Source organism: Euprymna scolopes, chromosome 6 (genome assembly GCF_053919585.1).
Source record: "Euprymna scolopes isolate OS-2025 chromosome 6, ASM5391958v1, whole genome shotgun sequence".
NCBI classification, from domain to species: Eukaryota; Metazoa; Mollusca; class Cephalopoda; order Sepiida; family Sepiolidae; genus Euprymna; species Euprymna scolopes.
Genome location: NC_136487.1, coordinates 30,746,763 through 30,771,659, shown reverse-complemented (window position 1 = coordinate 30,771,659; position 24,897 = coordinate 30,746,763). Strand labels below are relative to the sequence as shown.

The 24,897-nt window shown below is 35.4% G+C and overlaps 2 protein-coding genes across 2 annotated transcripts in view; both read left to right on the top strand.

The window, feature by feature from the left end:
* The window catches only part of LOC145278307 (1-aminocyclopropane-1-carboxylate synthase-like protein 1), a 17,231-nt gene extending 6,092 nt beyond the window's left edge, over positions 1 to 11,139 (top strand). Inside the window, exons 3-5 of the mRNA XM_080130598.1 lie at positions 482 to 582; positions 7,064 to 7,195; positions 11,005 to 11,139. Of these exons, the coding sequence (XP_079986724.1) occupies positions 482 to 582; positions 7,064 to 7,190 (228 nt within the window). The 3' untranslated portion in view covers positions 7,191 to 7,195; positions 11,005 to 11,139. The remainder of the gene's footprint in view (positions 1 to 481; positions 583 to 7,063; positions 7,196 to 11,004) is intronic.
* LOC145278130 (1-aminocyclopropane-1-carboxylate synthase-like protein 1) lies at positions 7,599 to 24,897 on the top strand. Its single transcript, XM_080130410.1, has 6 exons — positions 7,599 to 7,669; positions 8,295 to 8,364; positions 11,005 to 11,146; positions 13,591 to 13,733; positions 17,467 to 17,620; positions 24,021 to 24,897. Exons 1-6 carry the CDS (start codon positions 7,599 to 7,601, stop codon positions 24,062 to 24,064), a joined length of 624 nt encoding a protein of 207 aa, XP_079986536.1. The 3' UTR covers positions 24,065 to 24,897.

Below are 24,897 nucleotides of genomic sequence, written 5' to 3'. Positions count from 1 at the left end.
CGGCATTGTTTCCAGTCGTCTAACTCTTCTCCTTGCCACTGAGCACAAGCAGTACCGATTTAGTAAAGGTGTGATTTAGGCTTGAGCAACACTTGCCTGACAAGTACACAAGCAGGGCGTCTCCATTTTCTCTTGAGCTTAAGCAGGTACATCAATATAAACTGCATTTTCCATTTCCAATGAGATAAGAATCGAGGATGACTCAATCGCTTCGATGTCTTATTTTTCAAAAGAAAAAAAAAGCTCTCGATCTGATCTGCATATCTATATGATAGCGTATCCTGCAACCTAATCGTAATATAAAACTCTAAGTATTATAATGTAATGTTCAACTGTTTGCTACATTATGATATGAGCATATTTGTTTGAGTGAAAAGTTTTTGTTTTATTTACTATTATAAAATATAAAAACAAAAAAAATCATTTTCATTTAAGTTTTATTATTCCAAATAATTTGTTTTCTTTCACCTTTGATCGTTAGGGTCTGAAAATAAAAGCGATCCTCGTTGCCAACCCAAATAATCCTACAGGGGATACATTATGCAAGGAAGAAATACGTACTATACTCGATTTCGCAAAAAGGTAAGTAACCCAATTTATGCTGTGTCTCTTTCGATTTTCAAACTTCTTTTAAGATTTTTCTTTATCAACTACGTAATGGATGTGTAATTTTTCTTAAATAACTTGAAGTCGATAGGAAACACAAAAATGGTTATTAATGTTGGCTCATGGATGGGAAAGTACCTTATATTAATAAAAACTATTAATTACCCCAAATTAAGACATCACAGGGAATTCTGGAAATATCAGTATTTATTAATGTATCTCCAGCATGCTAAACTTAGATCACACTACACACTCTCTAATCGGTTAGATATGGATAGAAAACATTCCATTTTCACATAGTTAAACAATTACATAGATTATGCAGGAAATGTTGAAATCGCACACACACATAAACCCCTTGAATTAATAAAATCAAAATTAGTTTTAAGGAATAATCGATATTACAATATCACTTAGCTATAGAATCAGCAAAAGTGGCTTTAATGAATACATTTATTAGCAATAATTGTAAATATCAGTTATTTATGAAACAGTAGTTATATTAACACTAAGATTATTTCTATTATGTCTTCTGTGATACTCAATCTTAGTGCTACTCCCCGGAAAGAGAGAGAGAGACACATCCGCACACACGTACGATTTATGTGCAGGTTACGCGTTTTTCAATACATCTTACCAATAAAAAGATATTATTGCGATTTAGATTTAGCCTGCTTGCTATATATTCGACTATGTATTGCGTCTGGGTCTTAGGGGCAAAAATGTTTATTCGTGCAGTGTGTGATTGTGTCTTTTTATGTACGTCACTGATAGGCATTTACGATCTTCCAATGTGTAAGTGTGCTGGTCAGAGAAAATGAAAATAAATGACACAGTTAAAATGTCCTTTCTCGCCATCCTGAGAGATAAGGCTTTGAAACGAAATACATTTACACTTGTAAAAAAATGTGTTTTAATCTGTATGATTTAGTTGGCATAAACTACTTAATGTTATAGTTCCCTGGTGTTCTACTAATATCAGAACGAAAGTTAATCCGTATATATCTGTGTGCCATGAGTAAGCTGCTGGAATCCATATTAAAAAGAGAAGTAGTCAACCACCTCAGCAGGAATAACCTTCTTAGTGACATGCAATATGGTTTCCGTTCTGCCAGATCAACAGCAGATGTGCTAACTGTTATATCTCATAGGATTAGCGAATCTCTCGACAAAGGCTTCCTCTTTAGGGCAATTGCTCTTGACATATCAAAGGCCTTCGGTAAGGTATGGCATAAGGGTTTACTTCAAAAGATTTAAAGCTAGGGTATAACTGGAAGTGTTTTGGCGATCATTAAATCATTTCTCTCCGATAGGCTCATAAAAGTAGACGTTGGTGGGCAGAAATCAGAGGCCCTCAATATTAATGCTGGAGTCTCTTAGGGGTCACTCCTAGGCCCAACTCTCTTTCTGATCCACATCAATGATCTCCCAAAACACATACTAAAATCATTCGTTGACATCTATGCTGATAACACGACCATCTATGGCAACACATCAAAGTTCTCTCTGATTGTCTCTCCTCTGATTTTGAGCGCGTGGTACAGTGAGGAAGGAGGTGGCTGGTTACTTTTAATGCATCTAAGACCAAGCTCCTATCTTTACATCATCAACGCTCTGATCCCAATCTGGCATCAATTGAAATGGTTGGATCTCCTCTAGGGGAAGCTCCATGTTTTGACAAGCTTCTGGGCTTGAACTTTACTCCTGACCTGAAATGGAACACGTACATCAAGTCAGTTGCCAAGGTCGCTGGACAAAATAGTAGGATCCTTATACCGCTCCAGAAGATATCTAACCCCTGATGTAATTCTCTATCTGTATAAAAGCGAAGTAGTCCAAGGATGGAGTACTGCTGCAACATCTGGGCAGGAGCTGCTAAAATAGCCTATCCTGCCTTGACAGAGTAGAAAATAGGCTTCGTGGCCAAGTGGGTGATGCTCTTTTCTCTTCCCTGCAACCTCTCTCCCACAGGAGAGACGTTTCGAGCCTGTCTTTGTTTTATCGTTACTACCATGGTAGGTGCTCGTCTGAGCTCAAATCTCAGGTCCCCCACGCCAATCTTTTACGATAAACACCCGTCTAGCTTAATCCACTGTCAAAAATTTTCCCCGGTCCTTATCTCTGCCAAAATCAAAACGTAGATTTCATGAACAGAGCTTTTTTCTTAGAAGTGCACGCCTGTGGAACTCCGTTCCGGTTGCCTGTTTCCCACCTGACTACAACAAGAATGTCTTCAAGTCCAATGTAAACAAATTCCGGATGAACCGCCCTCTAAAGTAAGACGCTTTATCAAATCTCCAATACTAACGTACTGTACACACAATAACACTTATCCCCGAATGGCTTCTGGGCCTTGATAAATGATGACTACCTTGTAATATATATATATATATATATATATATATATATATATCGGGGATAAAGGTTGTGTGTATGTGATTTCTTTCTCCGTAAGGTCCAACACGGCTGTGCCTTTCCTTTGCAAATTTCACACAAAGCTAATTTATATTTCTGACAGTGTTCTTAAATATATTTTGTACAGAAATTAATCGGATAAGAATCGAACATAAAAAACGATAATCTTAAAATAGTCTTTCTTATTCTATAAAAAATAATTTTTACAGGGGAATATTTTGTGTTACACCTGTGTAACCACGGCCAATGTAACGTAAAATATCACACTATAATGTGTTTATTTATAAGAAAGAAAAGACTATTTTTAAGATTCTCAAGCCCAAATACCAGCTGACGTGATATTGTAAACAAACACAGACGGAACTTTATTTAGGATATTATCATTATTATTTTCGTAATATTTTGTTGCGAATTAGTCCATCGGGCAAGTTATCCCATGTAGTATAAAGGATTTAATAGATAATTGATTCAAAATAATAATACATAAACAATATGCGTAAATTAAAATATCATTTTTAAGCGTATTGTACGACCGGCCACGGCGGGTCTCTCGCTAGTATATATATATCGGTAGTTATTATTTCAAAACCAGAAGATGAAATTTAATTCACACTTATACTTTTTTATTCATATATTTATGAAGAACATATATAGTCATTTTGTTTGTGTGTATGTGAGTTCTTTCTTCATAAGTGTCAAAACGGCAGAACCTATTTTTTGCAAATTTCACACAAAGGTAATTTAGATTTCTAGCAATGTTCTTAGGTATGATTTGTAAAGAAATTCATCCGATAAGTATCGAACAACGAAAACATCCGATCGTAAAATAGTCTTTCTTATTTTATAAATAAAAATAATTTATACATGGAACTATTAGACGTTACTTGACCGATGTAACGTATAATATTCCCCTGTACACACTTTTCTATTTTATTTATAAGAAAAGAGAGAGTATTTTTAAGAGCGCCAAGCACAGCTGACGTGATATTATAAACAAACAAATTCAATTTGATTTATTATTTTTGTATTGTTTTTATTTTTTTATTTATTTATATTTGCGAATTAGACCACCAGGCAAATTATTCCTCGTAATATATAATATTCAATAGAGTATTGATTCTGTAATAATACATACACAATCTACGTAAATTAAAATCTAATCCTTAAGCATATTGTACAAACGGGCAAACGCCGGATCACGCTATATATGAGTAGTTATTATTCCAAAACCAGAAGATGAAATTTAATTCACACTCCTACTGCTTTATTCATATATTTATGAAGTACGTCTTGCACATACTTCATTGAATAGCCGAAACCCACCCAACAACTCATCAGAAACAAATATATGTTCCTCGGAAAAGAGTTGTAAAGTTTTTTCTTAGAATAAAAAAAGGATTTAATGAAAAAAATATGTAAAAAAGAAAGGAACATATTTAATGTTCGCAAAGACATGGGAATAAAGAAGACAATTACTTATTGTAGTGTTAATGGGAACCCTCTCCACAAAATGGTATAACTATATTTCAAAGATTTCGCATTTGAGTTCAAATGAAAACTAAGACGTCAAGTATAAACTTGAGAGATAATATTCTCAAAATATTTAAAATAAAAAAAAACGACCTAAAACTGGATTAGATTTATTTGCAATCGAAAGTTTATAACATAACTTTGGAAACCAAAATTACATACAAATTAAATTAACTGCAATAAAATATGTTCTCGTTTTCTTAAGTAAATGTCCTCACTTTTAATTAAAGTAATGCTATCTATAATTCTCATTTTATTAATATTGTTTAAATATTTTCTGTTATTTTCTAGCATAAGACAAAGAATAATTAAATTAAATTAAATTAAAAAAAAAATTAACACGCGGTAATTAGTTATCCAACAGATTTCCATACTCCTATTTTTCATAGACTATATGGGAATTTCCCTCTTGTACTATTTCAAATTCTGTTTTATTAAATTATTTAAATTATAGGTGTCTCACGCTAGTTTATATATATATATATATATATATATATATATATATATATATATATATACACACACACACACACACACACACACACACACACACACATATATATATATATATATATATATATATACATATATATCGGAGTTATTATTTCAAAACCAGAAAATAAGATTTAATTCACACTCATAATGTTTCATTCATGTTTATAAAGTATGTCTTGCACATACTTCGTTGAATAGCGGAAACCCACCCAAAACCAGAAACACCAACACCACAACATCATAAACAAATGTATGTTCTTCAGAAAAGAGTTGTTAAGTTTGTTCCTTAGAATGAAAAAGTGTTTGGTGAAAAAGAATATATAAACACGTAAGGAACATGCTTAATGTCTGCAAAGACATGGGAATAAAGAAACAATTACTTATGGTAGTGTTAATAGATACCCTCTCCACAAAATGTTATAACTATATTTCCAAGATTTCGCATTTGAGTTTAGATGAAAATAAAGATGTCAAGTATAAACCACAGAGATAATATTTTCACCGCTAATTAGTTATCAAAAAATGTCTATAATTCCATTTTTCCTAGACTATGTGTGTGTTTCCCCCTTGTACTATTTAAAATTCTATTTCAACAAATTATTTAAAATATACAACGCACTACTATTCTTATCCTGAGTGTTATTTGTGTAACGCTTCAATCGGTATAACTGTGACACGGAGGGGGAGGAGGAAATTAGCTGGCCACAACGTAAAAAAATAAAAGGAGCAAACTTCCTTTTATGGAACGTGTTGAAAATAATTGACAGGGATACAAGATGAAGAATTATAAAATCTAAGGAAGCAGCACATATGCTAAAAAAATAAATTACTAAGCAGACCGAGCATAGATATCAGCAGTCATGGGGGCCTCTTATCAAATAAAAAGAATTTGTATAACTTTCCTTTAAATTTCAGCGGTAAAAGGGAGATGATCCTCTGTCACAGTTTATTAGAGTTAACTCCCTTTACTAACCAAAATATTTCACATATACGAAACCATGGCGAAAAAATATAAACAATTCCAAAAGTAATAAACCATCTATGGAGCTAGTACCCCCCCCAAGATGGTGACTAACCTGTCTTGCGAAGATCAAAGGCTACGCCAACCGAAACGTTGCACGATTAACACTCAAGCTAAGAACAACAGTCCGATCAAAACAAGTCATACAAACCATTATTACTTTTGGAATTGTTTATATTTTTTCGCCATGATTTCGTATATGTGAAATATTTTGGTTAGTAAAGGGAGGTAACTCTAATAACCTGTAACTCAGGATCATCTCCCTTTTACCGCTGAAATTTTAAGGAAAGTTCAGAACTGTAATGCAACTCACTAGTTCTAATGTACGAATTATTTTTACATGTCATTTATCTAAACACTCTTTCTAAACTTAAAATTACTTCCTTATTTAATGGGAAATTAATCCACGTTTGAATTTTATTTTAAAATGGCTAGAATTTTACCAATATTAACGACCTTCCTAACGAGAAACGTTGTATCTATTTACCAACACAAGCGTTATATTTTTATTCGTAATATATACATTTATTTTTTTTATTAATATTTGTTATTTATTTTAAATGCATACTGTTTTATTTTTCAATTTATTTCTGAAAGCTTTATGTTTCTAACCATATCTTTAACATTTTAAAAGATTAAACCTGAGAATCAACAATCCTAAATATTTGTTTAGTATCTAAACACTTACAAAATACGTCTAAAATCTTAAAAAGACCTAAAACACTTAAAGCTCTTAGAAATCATAATAACACTCTTGAAGACATTAAAAACATATGAAACCTCGGTGAACAATTATAAGCAAATAACTACTGGAATTTTGATATAAAAAATACCCAGTTCAAATTTCTCTCCTTTATATCGGACTAAACAACAGGCCCCACTGAAATGATATAATTCCCCATACCTTTTTATTTTTTTTTTTTCACAATATCTGATCACGAATATGATTTCTAGCGCTGGACCACATTCATAATTAGTTAATATTTTTATTTTCAGACACGCCATCCATGCAGTTTTTGATGAAATTTACGGCCTATCGGTTCACCAAGACTGCTATGATTTCCACAGTGTTTGTTCCATAGAGAATCCGGTTCCGGAAATGACCCATTTCATGTGGGGATAAGCGAGGTAATCTATGGTTGTCGTTTATGCACTTGTTATTATAGAACACCGTGCCGTTCATTTACAGTGGGGAGTAGCAAACATTACATCCAAGACTTTTCAGTATTATAACTGTGCACGGTGATGGGGAAGTTAATATTGGAGCGGTGTAGTCGTGAACAGCACCTGTTTTCATTTACTTAAGTAGTTCAAGTGATAGAAAAAACATATATTCATGATTTCTTAGTATTTTAACTGTGATGGTGAAGTGAATATTAGAGCTGAACACGTGTTTATGTAACGTAGTCCGTGTGAGCGCGTGGAAAATATAAGCAGCAGAGATTGGCTGCAGCAGCAGTAGCAAAACAGCGCATATGCAAATAAGGAAGTGTGCTAGAGGAGAGGGAGAAAAGAAAGAGAAAAATACAACATGCGGCCGGGAAGAAAAAAATGGATGAGTAAATGTGAAAGCGAGAAGTGGCTGACAAATATCGACGTGCGGTCAGAAGAAAGAGAAAAGTGTCCAGATAAAATCGATATGTGGCAGCAAGGGATTTTTTTTTAGTGGTGGCGAAAGAAACGGGATTAAAAAAAACTTCTGTTGAAAAATAAAAAAAAATATATTTATTTGTTTTATTTGTTTGTCAATTTGCGACGTAGCGGCTACGTTTATACGATAGCTGGCACCCTTCATCCGAGTGAATAATGAATAATGTATAGCCGATTAAAATAAAACAATCAGGAAAACCATTGCAAATAAAAACAGAATTATTTTGCGGTATCCGATGTTCGATCTCCGAGTCGTGTTACTTAGTCCGTTATGATTTCCACTTGATTTTCAAATTACTATTTTCGTTTACATTTCCTTTTTCTATCATAGTCTTCATTAGATAGTTTTGTCCGATACGCTGTCCATTTTACATTCACTTTCCCGTTCATTTACCCCGTTTTATTCTCTATATTTTATTCGGACCACTATTAATTAGTTTAACCCACGTTCACACACTGGTTCCCGTTAGATCACCGAAGTTAAACAACGTTGAGCTTGGCCAATACTAAAATGGGTGACAATTTAGGAATTTCAGGTGCTGTATGTGTTCTCCGCTTATCTCGGCTTTATCTGCAGTCTTCTTGAGTCTCTCCTTGCTCCTGGAATCAAGCAGTACCAATTCATGAGAGGTGTGGTTGAGGATTGTGTAAGGCTTTCCTTCACAATTACATACATATCTTCCCATACAGTGTTGTCTATTGTCTCTTGAGACAGAATGGAAGCATCGCGATTATTTTGTCCTCTACTTGGCCCATTAGTTTTCTGTTACTTATCCGTTACACTGTCTGTTTTTTTTTATTTCTTTGGTTACCCATTACAGTGTTCATTATTCTGCCTAATCAATATTCGCGTCTTTATTACTTTTTTCCGTGAATCTGTCCAACTCATATTTGTTTTATTTATGTTGTCCGTTAAATTTCTTATTGGATATCACTTTCTTCGTTGACTCGTCTTATTTTATTTTTCTTGTTGTCCATTACGCTTTAAGATTTATATTAGTCCACTCGATATTTTTTCTGTTACTCTGCCCATTTTATATTTTCCTTATTCTTCCGTGGCTTGAATCGCTTATTTATTGTATTAATTAATTTGTCCATTTAATATTTGGTTTATTTGTCCGTTATTTTGCCTACTTTATATCTTTTACTGTTAAAGAGTATTTTTTTAATTATTTTTTTATTACATTTTCACCCCAAACAAGGCAAATTGCCACTTTGGTGTAGAGGGCTACTATCAGGGGCAACAACTACCGGGGTATTATGTAGGGATTTGGACAGAAAGGTGTCGGTTCACGTTACACTTGAACTTCTGCGCGTCAGTACTGTTGGGGAAGCAGGGACTCGGAATGGAATTCCAAAGTCTGGCGGTTCTGGAGAAGAAACAAAGATCTTTTACATCTAGGGATCTCTACTGTGTGGGGATAGGATTTAGCAGACTGTCGGGTTTGTCGAGGGTGCTCACGTCGTGGGGGCACAAGTGCTTGCAGTTCATCAGAGCATTCACCACTAAAATACTTGTAGAACAGGCAGAGGGATGCAACATTTCGTCGATGGGACAGAGGCTGAAGCTTAGATGCCAGTTCAGGGCCTATCAGGTTTGCGATTCTCTTTTGAACCCTATCAAGGAGCGAGAGACTAGTTGCAGATGCACCAGACCAAATGCGTTATAGTTGCTTAATTATGTTAGAGATTTTGATCTTTTCGGATTCCGTTGTTTTGTCCTAAAAACCCATATCCGATGTAATAATCCATTTCCTGTTAAAGTTACTCTAGACGTTTTGCTTTATTTTCCGCGTTACCTCGTGCGTAACGCTTCAAATTTGATATTAAGCTACTCATTATTTTGCCGGATAACCTGTCTAGTTTATATTTTGTTCATCATTATTTAATGTTTCTTTGCAAATTTTATTCCTCCCATTCTTTTTCATCGCCTTTCTCGTCGGTCACTTACATCCGTTACTTTGTCTGCTACTGTGTTCATGTGTTATTTCCCCTTTTAATCTACCGCTTTATTCGTCAATTTTTTATCCGTTACTTTTTCCGTTACGTTGTTTGTTACTTCCTCCATTTTATTCCATGCTTTATTCATCGAGTTTTAGTATCCGTTACTTTGTCTGTTACACTTACCATTTAATTGCCCCTTTATTTTACATCGCTTTATGCGTTGATTGTTTTTATTCGTTACCTTTTCCGTTTCTTTGTCTATTTTATTTTTCCGTTAGTTTTCCATCAATTTACCTGTCGATTGTTTATATACGTTACTTTTCTTCTTGGCCTTCGGGACAAGATCAAAGTGTAGTATCTGTTCTTCAGATGCTGCACTTCTATTTCTTGTTCTCTTTCGGTGGAGGAGAAATCCTTCACGACTGAGACAATTTTTATTTTTGTACCTTTTCTCCACGTTAAAAAACGACCCTGGTGTCTAACTCTGTCCCGTGGGGAGGCATTGTTGCGTAGTGCGGGGGGGGGGAGTATTGTCTGTGGCATGTATGTCTTTCATTACGTATCTTTTATACGAGCGGCGTGTGCATGAAACGTATATTTACGTGTGATATACATGTGGGTACGCGCGTCTCCATGTCTATATCTATGTATAGGTGTGTGCGCAGTCATGATTGTGCGACTATGTATGGACCTGTATTAGACGTCTATCGTCTAATTTAATACGTGTGTTCATGTGTGTATAACATGCAATTAATTCGACATACTTCAGTTCCTGATTTCTTTCTGTGTCGACTCTTCGGACCTGTAAACGACGAATAAATGAACAAAGGCTCGGTTTTAATTTTGAATGCTTGGTTTTATTCTTTTTGAGTCTTAGCAGTTCTGTATTTATCTTTTGTTGGCTGACTTGTCTTTACGCCTCTTTCTTCTGCATCTCAGCGAAATCTCAACCGTTCCATTCAAACTAAGAAAACCAACTGACTTGCATGCGAGAGAAAATATAGCTTCCTCTATTTCTCTCCTGCCCTCTCTCTTACTTTTTCTTTCTTCCTTTCTTTCTTTCTTTCTTTCTTTCTTTCTTTCTACGTTCTCTCTCATATGTACCCGATTCACATATTCTAAGTACTATCGTCGACTCTAGAAATTGAGTCTGATATACATTAGCAACTTAACCCTTGAATTCTTTTTGCTCTAACTAACCTTGACAGCAAAATGACAATTTTCAATAAACCGGCGTAACCCGGGATAGATGGCATAACAATATTTGATTTATCTAGTGCTTTCTCTATTTCTTTGCTCATCTGAAGACTATTGTAGTGTTATTTGTATTTATTTTATCTCAGGATTTGGGTTTATCTGGCTTCCGTTGTGGTGTCCTGCATTCGAAAAACAGCCAGCTTTTGAAATTTGTCCAGAGGGCTTCATTCTTTTCCGCCATCCCCTTATTCATTCAAGACTGGCTGACATCTTTGCTAAAGGATACAGGTAAATAATTTTAATAAGAACGTTCACAATATTCCACTAGTAATTTTAATTAAACAGTGGTTTTAAACAACAATAAGCTAATTATGTAACCATGATACATAATAATATTATTTATTTAATTGATGACATTTCTGTATATTTTTATAAACATGACAAACAGCACTTCTGTATAAACGAGGTTAGTGAATTTGTAAATTTAAAGTCTTTCTTAATAACAAACTTTTGGTGTTAATTGTAATTCTTTTATATTTTTGCTGTATTTATAATGAAAATGTTTACCTTTTATAATCTGAAAAAATGGTGAAAATAAATTGCTTATTCTAATTTCAGTTTTGTTTATTCGTAATGTAAGAAAACAAAGGCCTCTTTACAAAAGTTCTACTTGTTTAGTTGGAGAGGGATGAGACTGAAAACATCGAGTTTACTGTTTCGATTCTGCCTTCAATTTTACATTTTTGAATATAAGAAAATGTTGCGATGTTACTGAATTCTTAGATTTCCAACGTCAAGTTAGAAGCCAGAACTAATGACAACATTAAGGAGGAACCGACTGACGGAGATAATTACAGATGCGATGTCTGTTCAGAAATTCTCCCAAGTTTTAAAATAATTTACATTTTTTTTATTTTTGAATTTTATATTATGCGAATTCTTCAACCAGTAACTCAAATTCTAACATATAAAGATTAGAAGATAAAGTATATTTTCTTTTGAAATCTTGTGCAGTTGCTGGTTGAACTGGTCTAATAATTTCGAACCGATAACCTATAATGAATCAAATTCATTTTGGATTATTTGCAAATATTTACAGTGGTGAATGCTCCGACGAACTACAAGCACTTGTAACCTTTCGAGTAAATACCTCCGACAAACCTGAAAAGCAGTAAAACCTAACCTCTACACAACAGAGATCCATAGAAGAAAGAACGCCTTCTATTCTAATAGTTTATTCCTCAGGACTACTAGACTGTGGAACTCCCTGCCGGGTTCCTGCTTTTCCAACTGTACTGACATGCAGAAGTTAAAGTGTAATCTGAACGGACATCCCGCTGCTGAACTCCCTACATACGAGGGGCGTTCAATAAGTAATGCCCCTGACCCACTTCCCGTTGTCTGATCTAGCTGAAATTTTGCATGTGCAATGATATATATCTCTATGTGTTATGTGGTAAATTACAACTCTGAACTAATTGTGGTTTCTGTTTTACAGGTGTTTGAACTGAGTCAGGTGTGAAATGGAGCCTGTTCAATGTCGAGCAGTGATCCGGTTTTGGTATTTGAAAAGATGGAGACTTTTGATGAAATGAAAGAAACTTATGGTGATAATGCCCCATCATATGACCTTGTAAAACGCTGGCATCGTGAATTCAAATATGGTCGGTAATCTGTGGAAACAGCTCCCAGACCTGGTCGCCCTCCTTCTGCCACTGATGAGGTATCTGTCCGTCAAGTTGAGACTGCCGTTTTGGAAGATCGGCGCATTACAATTCACCAAATAGCCCAAGATATCAAAATTAGTACAGGGTCTGTGGAAACTATCACTCACGACCATTTGCATATGCATAAGGTGTCTGCCAGATGGACTCCCAGGTTACTCACACTATTTCAGAAGTGAGAACGCGTTGAGTGCTCGAGGATAAATTTGGAGATGTGCCAAGAAGATGAGTCAAAGTTTTTCAAAAGACTGATTACACAGGATGAAACCTGGGCCCATCACTATGATCCAGAGACCAAAGCCCAGTCAATGCAGTGGAGGCACTTGGACTCACCACCTCCAAAGAAGACAAGAGCGCAGCCCTCCGCTGGCAAGGGCATGCTCATAGTCTTCTGGGACATGGACGGAGTAATGATGACAGATTTCCTGGCAAAGGGTACCAAAATTGCAGGAGCCTATTATGCTTCACTTTTGAGGAAATTAAGGGAAGCTATCAAAATCAAGAGACGGGGCAAGATCAGCAAAGGTACCTTCCTCCTGCAGGACAACGCCCCGGTCCACAACTCGCTGTCGCCAGATCAAAAGCACGGGCTTGTGGTTATGAAATCGTACCCCAGCCTCCCTACTCTCCTGACCTTTCACCCTTTGACTTTTACCTCTTCCCAGCCATGAAGTTGTATTGAAAGGAAAGCGTTTCTCAGATGATGCAGCCTTGATTTCTGAAGTCACGTCGTGGTTGGAGGACCAATCTGGGGTGTTCTACAAAAACGATCTCCAGAGCTGCATCAAGCGATGGGAGAAATACATAACTCTGGGTGGTTCCTATGTAGAGAAAGACTAATAACTGTACCAAGTTTCGTTGCTCTACTCCTATGGAAAGTGGGTCAAGGGCATTACTTATTGCACGCCCCTCGTAGTATCCCTGCAACTTTGGGGTGAAAATAGAGTTTTTTAAAATATGAGATTCGAAATTGCGTTAATTTGCATTATTTTCTATTTTCTAATTCAGATTGGTTTGAGAAGGAATATTTCCCAAAGGTACATAAACAGATGGGAATACAATACGGAATCGCAACTGAACGACTTGAAAAACTAGGAGTTCGCATTCATAAGTCAGGTGGGGGCGACTTCATTTGGGCCAATTTCAGCAAGGTAAGCGCCGTAACCTGTCGTGCATAGATACTAAAAATCAAGTAAAATTATGTAAAATCCTAATCGATTTCAGGATTTTATTTTGAATTAAAAAACAAAACAATATAATCAAAACAACATGCAGGATAAACAACACTTATTCTTGAGAGTACATAAAATATATTATTTAGAAATGGTGAAAGCTATGAAACAAATATATAAATAACAAAATAAAATAAACAGAATATTGACGTGAACTGAACAATATTCTCGCATGAATTAGTTTTCGTTATGAAGTAGATGTGAATATGTACATGTTTTTTGATGATGTGTGTATATTATTGAGAGATCGATGTTTCAACAGTTAGGGAGATCAAATTATATTTCTGAATTTTTGAGACGAGGATTGATTATTCGCATTATTTGAACTACTCTTCTAACCTTGAGTGTCATTTTCACAACGTTTCATTCGATGTAATCTACGACGTTCTTCATGGTGTATCTTGTTGTATATTGTCGAACTCGGGAATGTCTTTGTCCAATTCGGAAATTTGTACTACGTGGAATAAATAAAGGGTCTCGTTTTCGAAATCTAGTCCAGATTCCCGAGTTCGACAGAAACATTCCTGAGTTCGGCAGGATACACCCGAAGAAAGTTGAAGGTTACATCAACCGAAACGTTGTGAAAATAACACTCAAAATAAGAACAGTAGTTCGAAGAATCCAAATAAAACGAGGTACGGAAATGTTTGTATTTTTTGAATCGTCAAACAAAGTAAGAAGAAAAACGCCTGTGTTTGTTTATATTATTGGAAATTTAAACCGTCATGATTTTTAAGGAAGACAGTGCAATATTTTAATTCGTGCGAATATTTCATTTCCGACTGCTTAGATTTCATAATAAACGAGCGATCGCGCATGGTAGTTTTCATTAACGTGTAGATTGCACATGTTCACACTAGAGAGCGATCAAATCGCACATGCTAGTTCTCAATCGCGCAAAACCGTTCACGTTTTGTTCTTGCTTGTGTGAGCTGTGATCCTTTCGTGGTTGTTGACCATTCCGTTTATTTAGCTAGACAAAAAAACACTACTCGTCCATGAAAGACAGTGGCGATTTGTTGAGTTTTCAAAGGTTTTATTTAGAGAGAGAATTTTCTCATGGGGGATGGGAGATACCACGTAGCTAATAAATGATTTATTTTATGTCACTAGCGAATTTTAAGAATGTACGACGACGAACAGACTGTCGAGGTAATATTCGCTTAGGGTAGTTCTACATCGTCGGATGGGTCTCGTCTGCATCGCTTCTCGAGTGGGGCTGATTAGGAAATATGTTTTTCCTCACGTTTAAACACGTGACATAATTTCTCGTATCGTGCGATGTTTTCTCTAGGGAGTCTGACCTTTGCCCTATGCTTCAATTGCATTATGCCACATGCCACTGGATATATTATCGTTTGCTGCCAGGTTATCCTGACATGTACTAATGTGGTTCTAGCCAAAATTCATACTAGCTAAATTAATCACTACTTACTGACGTAGAGTTGTAATGTAAAATAAAATCTTTTTCAAAATTTGCTCAACTCCCGAGTTTGGTATCTGTTGAGCACGATTGAGACGATGAAGTTGAAGTGAAAAGAAATATGCTTTAAATGCGAGCGGAATACACTTCCGTGATGGCGATGATTGACAGCAAGGTAGAACTTATCTGGCCTTTACCATAGCGTTCAATTTTATGGACAAGGATTGGCACCAGCGATGAATTAATTATTTAGTTTGAAGTAATTCAGAGCAAAGATGAAAAGATAGTAAGTCGTATTTTGGCAACTAAAAAAATTTCTCTCTGCAACTCCACTCACCTGGACGGGAAAACTCGGGTGTACAGCTGTGCTTTATACTAAGGGCAGTGGTTGGATCGGGGGAAAGCGATCTCCATCGTCCACCAATCAAGGCTCACCACGCCGAATCTCGCAAGAAAACGATTGGTCAACTGTCTATGCTAGAGGGGTTGCATATCAATCGTACTTCGAAGACACGTGTTATTCTTACAACCTTACACTTGACCAGAGTCACATAGGGTCACTCTTTTGGCTTGACGTGTTTCGTTAAATATCAAGAGTTATGGAAAATTGATAATTTTTCATCGCTCGAAACTTAAATGAAAACAATTATTGTTTTATCTTTTGTTTGGTTTTTATGACCAATTCGGACATACATAAACATCTTCATATTTACTGGTGAATATACAGCTAACGTAATGAAGGTCCGTATAAATTATAGTAATACTTTCTATTAAGTTTCACAATTAGCTGACAGTTCCAGTCTCACCCCACTTGGCCTAGAGGTTGAATCTCCCAGAAGCCATAGTGTCACATTTCTATTGCTGTTGTTTCCCTCATATGCAAATTAAAACCACATATATACGAAGGATATATCTTAAAACGTCTTATGCTACAATCTATTACTCTTTTTTCTTAATCCTATCACTTGATGTTCGTTTTTTATTATGTTTCAGATCACGATTCTGTGTGGGAATTTAATTGTTTTGATTTAGGCGTGACTTTTAGGATTGCTTTCTATAAATGATGCCGCTTATTTGTAATTCCAAACAGCATAGAACAGTGAACTCGTAAATGGATTTGGAGAAATAATAGCAAAATGAAAAAAGAGGCGGAAAGGTGACTGAATAGTTTGTCTGTAGATGACAAAATATGACCGGACGTGGTTTTGCTGTCATACCGAGGGATTAGATTATAACTTGATGCAGTTATATACAAGGAAGAAAATTGGCTGATATGATACACGAGAAATAATTTTCTAGATACAAGAGAAACATGTACACATTGTATACCATAGTTGGAAACGCTATACCAATTTAGAAACCTTTGATGAAATTACGTCTCATGCTCGAATCTCATAACTCATCTTCTAATCATTCCTTTCTTTAAGTATTTTTTTACATATGGCATCACCACATAATCAAGGCCAAGAGGCCACGTGAGGATAAGGTTTAATTAGTGTACACTAGAAATTGGACAATATAGTAATTATTTGTAATGGAAATTCGGTAAATTTGTTAACTTATATGGAACGACTCATCAAGAACTTGTTTACGTTGGACTTAAAGACAACCATATTGTAGTCAGCCGGAAAGCAGGAAAATAGAAGACAATTCCACGGGCGTGCAGTTCTAAGAAAGAGGCTTTGTTCGTGGAATCTACGTTTAGATTTAGGCACAGATAAAGAGTAGGTGGAATTATTGATAGTGTTTTCAGGTTGACGTGTGTTTCTTGTGAAGGTTTGGCGAGGGGGTACCATAGATTGAAGCTCAGTCGAACACTTTCCATGAAGATAACGATACATCAGAGACAAACTCGCAACATTTCTTCTGTGAGATAGAGCTTGCAGGGAAGAGAAAAGGACATCTCCTACAAGGTTACGAAGTCTATTTTGAACAAGTCCTTCCTAGCAGCTCCTGCCCAGATGTGGCAACAGTATTCCATCCTTGGACGTACCTGGCTCTTATATAGATAGGGAATTGCATCAGCAGGGAGATATCTACTGGATCGATAGAAGGATCCCACCATTTTTCTAGCGGCCTTGACAACAGATTTGATGTACGTGTTCCATTTAAGATCAGGAGTAAAGGTCAAGCCCAGAAGCTTGTCAAACCTTGAGGCCTCCTGAAGACGAGAGCCATTCATTTCAAAGAATAAGTTTAAATAGATTTATTCTTTTTCTTTATTTTCAGTTTATGAAAGATAACACAGAAGATGCCGAAAAGGATTTGTTCGAATACTTTTTTGATCATAAAGTCTTCTTCGCTCGTGGAACTACGTTTTACTCCAAAGAACCCGGATGGTTCCGAATCATTTTCACACGCGAGATGAATATCTTAACTGTCGGTATGTATTAAAAACACAGTCTTTTTCTAGTATGAATATTATTTTCTAGAATATTAAAAATTAGAAAAAAAGATTTGAAAAAAAATGGAAAGTGAATAGCTGAAAGTGATTGTTAACACGGTTATAATCAGTGCTTGTAGTTTTTCAGAAGAATCGACAGTCTGTAAAACGGTTTTAATCTTCTAGCTCGATAGAGGGAACCCGCCTTCTTTGCAGCATTCTTTGCAATGTCCTTTATGTATTTGTCTCAGTTCATACTGTCCGCAAATATTAGGCCGAGGAGTTTGAAGGTAGAATTTTCAGGCAGGGTGTTATTTGTTATGGAGAAACGTCTTGTCATTGTTAAAGGAGAGCAGCTTAGTTTTACTAGCATTAAATGTCACCATCCATTTGTGCCCCCATTCCACTATAATCTATGGATCATTTTCTAACGATTCTGCCATTGTCTTAGATTTATGTACACCTTTTCTTCCTTCATGCATATTATAGAGCGTTGTATCATCAGTAAATATACTCATTTCTGACACAATATAATCAAGGAGGTCGTTTATGAATATCAGGAATAATAATGGCCTAATTATCGACCCCGAAGCACTTCCGCATTGATGTTATGCTGCTTGGACGTGCATCCGTCAATAACAACCTTTATGCTTCTAGTGTCTAAGAAGGATCTAATCATATTTAGTATACTTCCAGTTATACCGTACGATTTAATTTTCATAAGCAGCCCTTCGTGCTAGACTTTGTTAAAGGCCTTTGATATACCAAGCGCTACAGCCTTGGCTTCGCCTGCTTTATCCAGTACATGGTAAATGTGTTCAAAGATGAATGTGAAAATATCTGCAGTAGAACGACATTGCCTGAATCATTACTGTTTATCAGAGAGAAGATTTGCTTTTGCGAGGTGGAAAATTAATTTCTCAAAGATTTTAGCGAAGAGGGTAAGGAGACTAATGGGGCGATAATTGTACACTGATACCACAGAGGCCCTCTTCTAGCTATTAGGGAAGCAAGATGCAGCTAGACATGTATTGTAGGGCTTGGAAAGTATGGGGTCTAGCTCGGCTGAACATTTTTTAATTCGTATAGCAGGGATGATATCAGATCCACACGCCTTTGAGCTATCTAAGCTTTTTATGATATCGCGGACATGAGAAGGGGTGATTTTTACATAATCTAATGTGGCTTCAGTCCGCATTGGGAAATTTTCGAGGGAGGTTTTGTTAGTTGGAGTTGGAGTTGGAGTTAGAGGTGGAGTTGGAGTTGGAGTTGGAGTTAGAGGTGGAGGAGAATTGCCGAGCAAGCAGTTCCGCCTTCTCCATTGCCGTGCATGCGACGTTCTGATTGTTGCTTAGTGGAGAAATTACTGATTGGCCTTTATTCACCACACTATTATAGATTTTCCAGAAATCATGAGTTCCTATTTTTTGCGATTCTATGTGTTCCTTGATTATTCCCACATGCTTTCTTTTGGCTGTTGCTATTTCACTCTTACAATTTACTCTACGAATTTTTGCTTATTTGTATTTGACTTATGATGTACAAGCCGGCGGAATACATGCTGTCTTTTTGCAATGGCAGTAACTACCGTAAACTTAGTGTAATTCTCAGTGACTACCGTAAACTCATTAAGTGGTCTTCAAACCTTGAATGTGGTGACTCCAAATTAATATATATATATATATATATATATATATATATATATATATATATATATATATATATATATATTAACAGAGGTGTATAACTGATGATGTCACTACTGCTGCTGCTGATGACAATAACGATGAGTCTTTTTATGTAGATAGATAGAAAGCATTTCACCTGGAAGCAATGGTTGAACAACTTTCTAAGGAACAGTTCTAGTTATGACACAATGACGAGAATGTTGTCAGAATTAGTTGCTTTATTGGCATCAAGTCTCTATATGAGTTTGGCAACATCCGGTACGTAAATATGAGTGTTGTTTAGAGTATTTTCAGTAATAGAAGAAACTTTCCTAGGTGTGTGTACTTATTTCAAAGAGTGCAATATAATGTCCTTTATTTTTATTATTTTTTAAAAATTTTTTCAAAAATTCCGATTTCAGCAAATGATGATGCGATAATTTCAGTTTCATTTTAATAATGGTTCGTAGGCATTATCACACTTGTTATTCTATCATTCTTAAAAATCTATGCGAACGAATTTACTTTAAATTTAATAGTTTGCGCATGACCCGTGCACATTTTCTATAAAGCTTTTACAACCGTTTGCCGGCAAAGCAATCGTTTTTTTTCTGTTTGAATATTTTAAGAGTATAAAAGTGTATGTATCAACGATAAGCCGATCAAGTAAATCGGAAGTCACACGGAAGCTATCTTTTACGCTGTGCAGCAATGGGATCTCGAAGATGAAAAATCCTAATCAGACACCATGATGATTGAGACACACGCTATGAAAAAGGAGTCTTGTGTCTTCCTTACTTTCATTGGATCTTAGTTTAACTGTTCAAGTCATGTTGTCATGAAAAGATTATGCGATTTTCCATGAGTATCGAGTGAGTTTTCTAGTTTTGTATGATTTAGATTATTAGCACTAATATATTCATATTTTGCTTGTTATTGTCACATTATTTCGACTGATATAACCTCCGACCTACTTCAGTTGCATCTTTTGAAACTTTGAATTTGTATGTTAAACTATTGATTGATTTTCAAATAGAATCCTCCTTTAATCAACGAGGATAGGCTGCTTTCATCTGGTCGACGAAGGTTTAATTCTCATGTAAATTCGACAACTAAGAATAAAATTAATACTTAATTAAGAAAAATCTACCCTCGGAGATAAAATAAATTGTTCACTTCGAAATTCTACAGTTTATCGAGTTTTTACATTAAAATGATACGCATACAGAAATGTTGGTCCATATATTTTGTAAATAACAACTAATATGGGAAAAAATCATTCAAAAGTTCAAAATAATACGAGTTGCACATCGTCATCTCAAATCTGATTTTTTTTTACATATTTCTTTTTCTACACATTTAGATTTATACATTAACTTGCAAAATACGTGTAATTAAACTAACAGGCCATCTGACATCGCTAGTCGTAAAATACGCTTAAATATGATATTTGATTAATGCGGATTTCGTATTTATTATTATATTATATTGGACCCAATATATAGTAAGGATTTAATAAGTTAAAAAAAATGACACATGCGCCATCAGCGAGAATCGAAACAAAAACATTTAGCTTACGATTTACTTATTTCCTTTGGCGTTAATGCCTGAGCTATAAAGACATGTTTGCTGCAAGACTAAAAATTAAATACTGAACTAACAGCAATTGCGTTGCGCGTGTATATCCGTAATGCTGCTGTTCGACCGTCACCTGGCAAATTCCATTTTTTTATTTTCTATATTTTGTACCGATTTTTCCCGGCTAATACCCAAATATAAAGTTTTGCATGGGTTCAAGTATCTGATATATTAAGTTTCATATCTGTAGACAAAAATCTGACAGAGGAGTTTGGTAGGCACAATTTTTTAGATAAATATATATATGCATACCTAAATATATATAAAAAGATATTTGTGTTTATTATAACCTATTTACGCAAATATTATGTAAGTATAAATCATATAGAATATCTGCATGAATATAATTACTCATAATAGTTAACTAAAGATGATCATCCCAAAAGTTAACCGAAAATACTAATAGAGAAATTATTTAAAATGATTGTTTAAAAGAATATGCAAATTAATTAGATCTTTTTACAAATGAATGCAATTACGCGATCCATGTTTAACAAAGTTGTATTTTCTTCTATAAATAGAAAAAAGTTGTATTTTCTTCTATAAATAGAAAAAAGGGGTTTAATATGAATGAAAAAGGATCCGTCACTTGACACTCAGCCCAACAGGTGAGGGGCCGGAGACCGGCCCAGCACCTGTCGGACTGAGGTACACCGCCTGGGTAATACCTAGGAGGTCCACCCTCCCAGGCCTTGCCACCGGGCTTTCCGGTGGGGCAAGTTTATTGCTTGTTGCCTGAGGCGCCCCGACCGGGGAATGCCGACGGGGTTACTCAGGCAATTTTTAAAATTGCAGGAGTGCCCCTCCTTTAGGGGAGCCTGCTGGGTTACCACTTTCCGGCCTTGTGCCACATTTTGCTGAGTGGACAGCAAATAAATATAACCCCTGCAGAGGGTAAAAGTCCCTCAATGTGGTTCCTGGATATGACCTTAAACTATATCCAGTGGTGAGGTCCCAGCTTGTGGGCTTTGGGAAGTGCGGAGCCACCCTTTAATTACCATTGCTCCCAGGTCTACACTGACCCGGAATGGTAGTACCTGTTAGGGTCCCAACTATGGGTTGAATAGAAACCGACGTGAAAGCAACAAATATACTCTATTAAAATTTTTTTTCTTCAAAATCTTTGGATTCGGCATTAAATAACCCGAAAAGGGTTGATATGCCGTAAAACAAAAACAACCAACCACCCCTCTATCTCACTACTTCACCCCCACTCTCATCATCACATCTCCGTTCTTTCTACTTCCATTCTACTCAAATCACCAACCTTCCATAAAACTTTAGTTAAATATTTAATGAAATATGTTTTGCGTTATTAATGCTCAAAGTGTATTATACTCTGATATTTACATATATATAAGCTTTAAATGTATGCATTTTTTTCTATGTTTGTATATTCGCTACATGTATCTTTTCATCTACCTTCTATCTCTTTCTTATTTATTCCTCAATCTTCGTCTAGTTATATGTTCTTATTGTAATCTCATCCCTATGCTGTACATAGATGTTTTCATCTTCTTATACCTCTTAGATTAAGCCTATATTACTGTATATATAGCTCTTTTCCCTGTTTTCTTTTCATTTTTATAATTTATTAACGTTGTTATTATTAATCCTGTTGTTATTTGTATTAAGGATCAAAGGATAGAGGGAGAGCTTAGTTCAAGTCTATTATTAAGCGAAGGCTTGTGTTTGGGGATTCGGAGTGCTTCAGCAATTCTGAGATTTCCTAGGTTTCTGACTGAGGTAAGGATACTAACGCTCCATAACTGCTACGTTGTGTGTTGTTGCATGAAGTAATATGCTTGTGGAACAAGGAGATTCTAGTGTTTAGATGTTCTTTGATGTGTTGATGTAGTGTCCTGGTGGTACTCCCTATCTAGGAGTCGTTACATTTGGTGCATTGTAAGTCATAGACAACGTAGGTACGAGAACATAAGCCTGTATCTGAAATGCGGTGGTGTGCTAGGGAGCAAGTGTCAGGTGTGTGTTTCCGAGCTGGGTACTGTGACCAGGTGGTGCCGGCGTGAATAAGTTCGATGTCTACTTTCTCGTCGTTTAAGGCTCTACAGAAAACTGAGAAGATTCAATTGTTGAAAAAGGGAGGTTTAAGAAAACAGGTATTTGAGATGGTATAGCGTTCGCGTTTTCTTCTTTCTGAGTGAAGATAAGGTAGACTTAGGGGAACCGTTTATGTAGAGGGTGTGTATGAAGTTTATTATGAAGTGTATTAGTGTGCAAGAATTTGTCTGAAGTGTTAGTGCACTTGTTGTGTATATGTGAGATCTCCGGATGTGCGTATCCCAGTTTATCTTTGAGGGGTAAGGTAGATGTAAAGTGGACGAACAGATGCCTACAGACTGGTTTCCTATAGAACTGTATATATAGAGCTGTTTTCAGTTATGTTGTGGTTGTCCAGGATAGTGAGATAGCCAGATACGCAGGTGGGGGTCTGTATTGTTTAATGTGCAGAAGATTTGGTAGTTTTATCACAGGAGCATGTAAGTATGAGGATTCTATCTATGTATCTCGTGAATAAACAGTAGGAATGGCAGGTTGTGATTACCTGTCCCTGGAGTCTATTCAACTATTTATTATCAAAATAAAACAGTGAGCTACACATGGGCTTGAATAAGCGATTGTTCGATATGTAGTCGAATGCTTTACCACCAAGATATATCTCCAGATTATAATAAAGATTTAAGAAGAAATGATTTGCTGAGATTTTATTATCTTCCTTGGTTGTGTAACGTAAAATATTCCGCTGTAAAAATTCTGTGTTATCTATAAGAAAGGCAGACTATTTTTAGGATCGGATATTTTTATTTTTGATAATTATCGGATAAATTTCATTAAAAAATATCTAAGAACACTGCCAGACAAATAAATTACCTTTGTGTGACATGTGCAAAATGATGGGCCCACCTGTTTTGGAACCTATGAGAAAGGAACTCACACACACAAAGTGATTTTATATGATAGTAGATATTATTGTTACACAGGTCTGAAATCATGTAAAAAGTAAACAAATATTAATATTGTTGCGTTCAGCTGAACTGATCATAATGTTGATAAATTTACTTTTATTTTCTCAGGTAATGTTGGAATACAAGACAAAAGATGGAGTAATCACATTTAACAGAAAAAAATGAAGCTTATCGACACATATTTCACAGAAGATACACAGAAGATATTAAAGCTTATGCATATCACAATAGAAAACAAAGCTTATTTCATTAAAAGACGACATATTAAAACACTCCTATTCAACACTAGTGGGCAGAATATTAGCCGGCAAATATTTTATAATAAAAGGCAAAATGTAATCAACGTATGTGTAAATTTACAATATGATGTACATATTGCACATATGTCACACTAAAAAAAAAATGCATATATTTAACAGAAGGCAAAAGAATTATCACATGTGAAAAGAAACAAAATTATCAACAATACACAGAAGAAGCAATAAAACGTGATCATAATATTTACAATAGAAAGGGGAAAATAAACTTCACCCATATCACGGAAGGAAGATATAAAACGTAAAATAAAACATACACCGTGCAAATTTCGCCGTTAAACACGGCAGTTTAAAACACGCATATTTCACTGTAGAAGATAAAAAACTGAGCAACATGTATTTCAAAGTAAAATCATAGGTTATAAATTGCACAGATTTCATGGTAGAAGGAATAAAAAAGACACACTATGCATATCTACTAGAAGACAGAAGATATCCCTGCGACATTTCACAAATAACAAAAGATAAAACGTATATATGTTGAAATAAAAGTAAAAACGATAAACCATACATATTTTACAATAAAAATCAGAGTAAGAAATCTCATTAGAAAAGAGCAAATATACCCAACAATACAATACAAAAGTTGAACTACTAATATCTTAATCATTATAAAAATCTGTGGACCGTCCGTCCGCCCTTGCTTGTTTGAATCTTGTATTCTAATA

What these genes read in the sequence shown, in the direction of transcription:
- LOC145278130 (XM_080130410.1), top strand. Translation starts at nt 7,599, where the DNA reads ATGCGGCCGGGAAGAAAAAAATGGATGAGTAAATGTGAAAGCGAGAAG. An exon ending in ATCTTTGCTAAAGGATACAG is followed by an intron (nt 11,147 to 13,590) that starts GTAAATAATTTT and finishes TTTCTAATTCAG; the next exon opens with ATTGGTTTGAGAAGGAATAT. An exon ending in TTTGGGCCAATTTCAGCAAG is followed by an intron (nt 13,734 to 17,466) that starts GTAAGCGCCGTA and finishes CTTTATTTTCAG; the next exon opens with TTTATGAAAGATAACACAGA.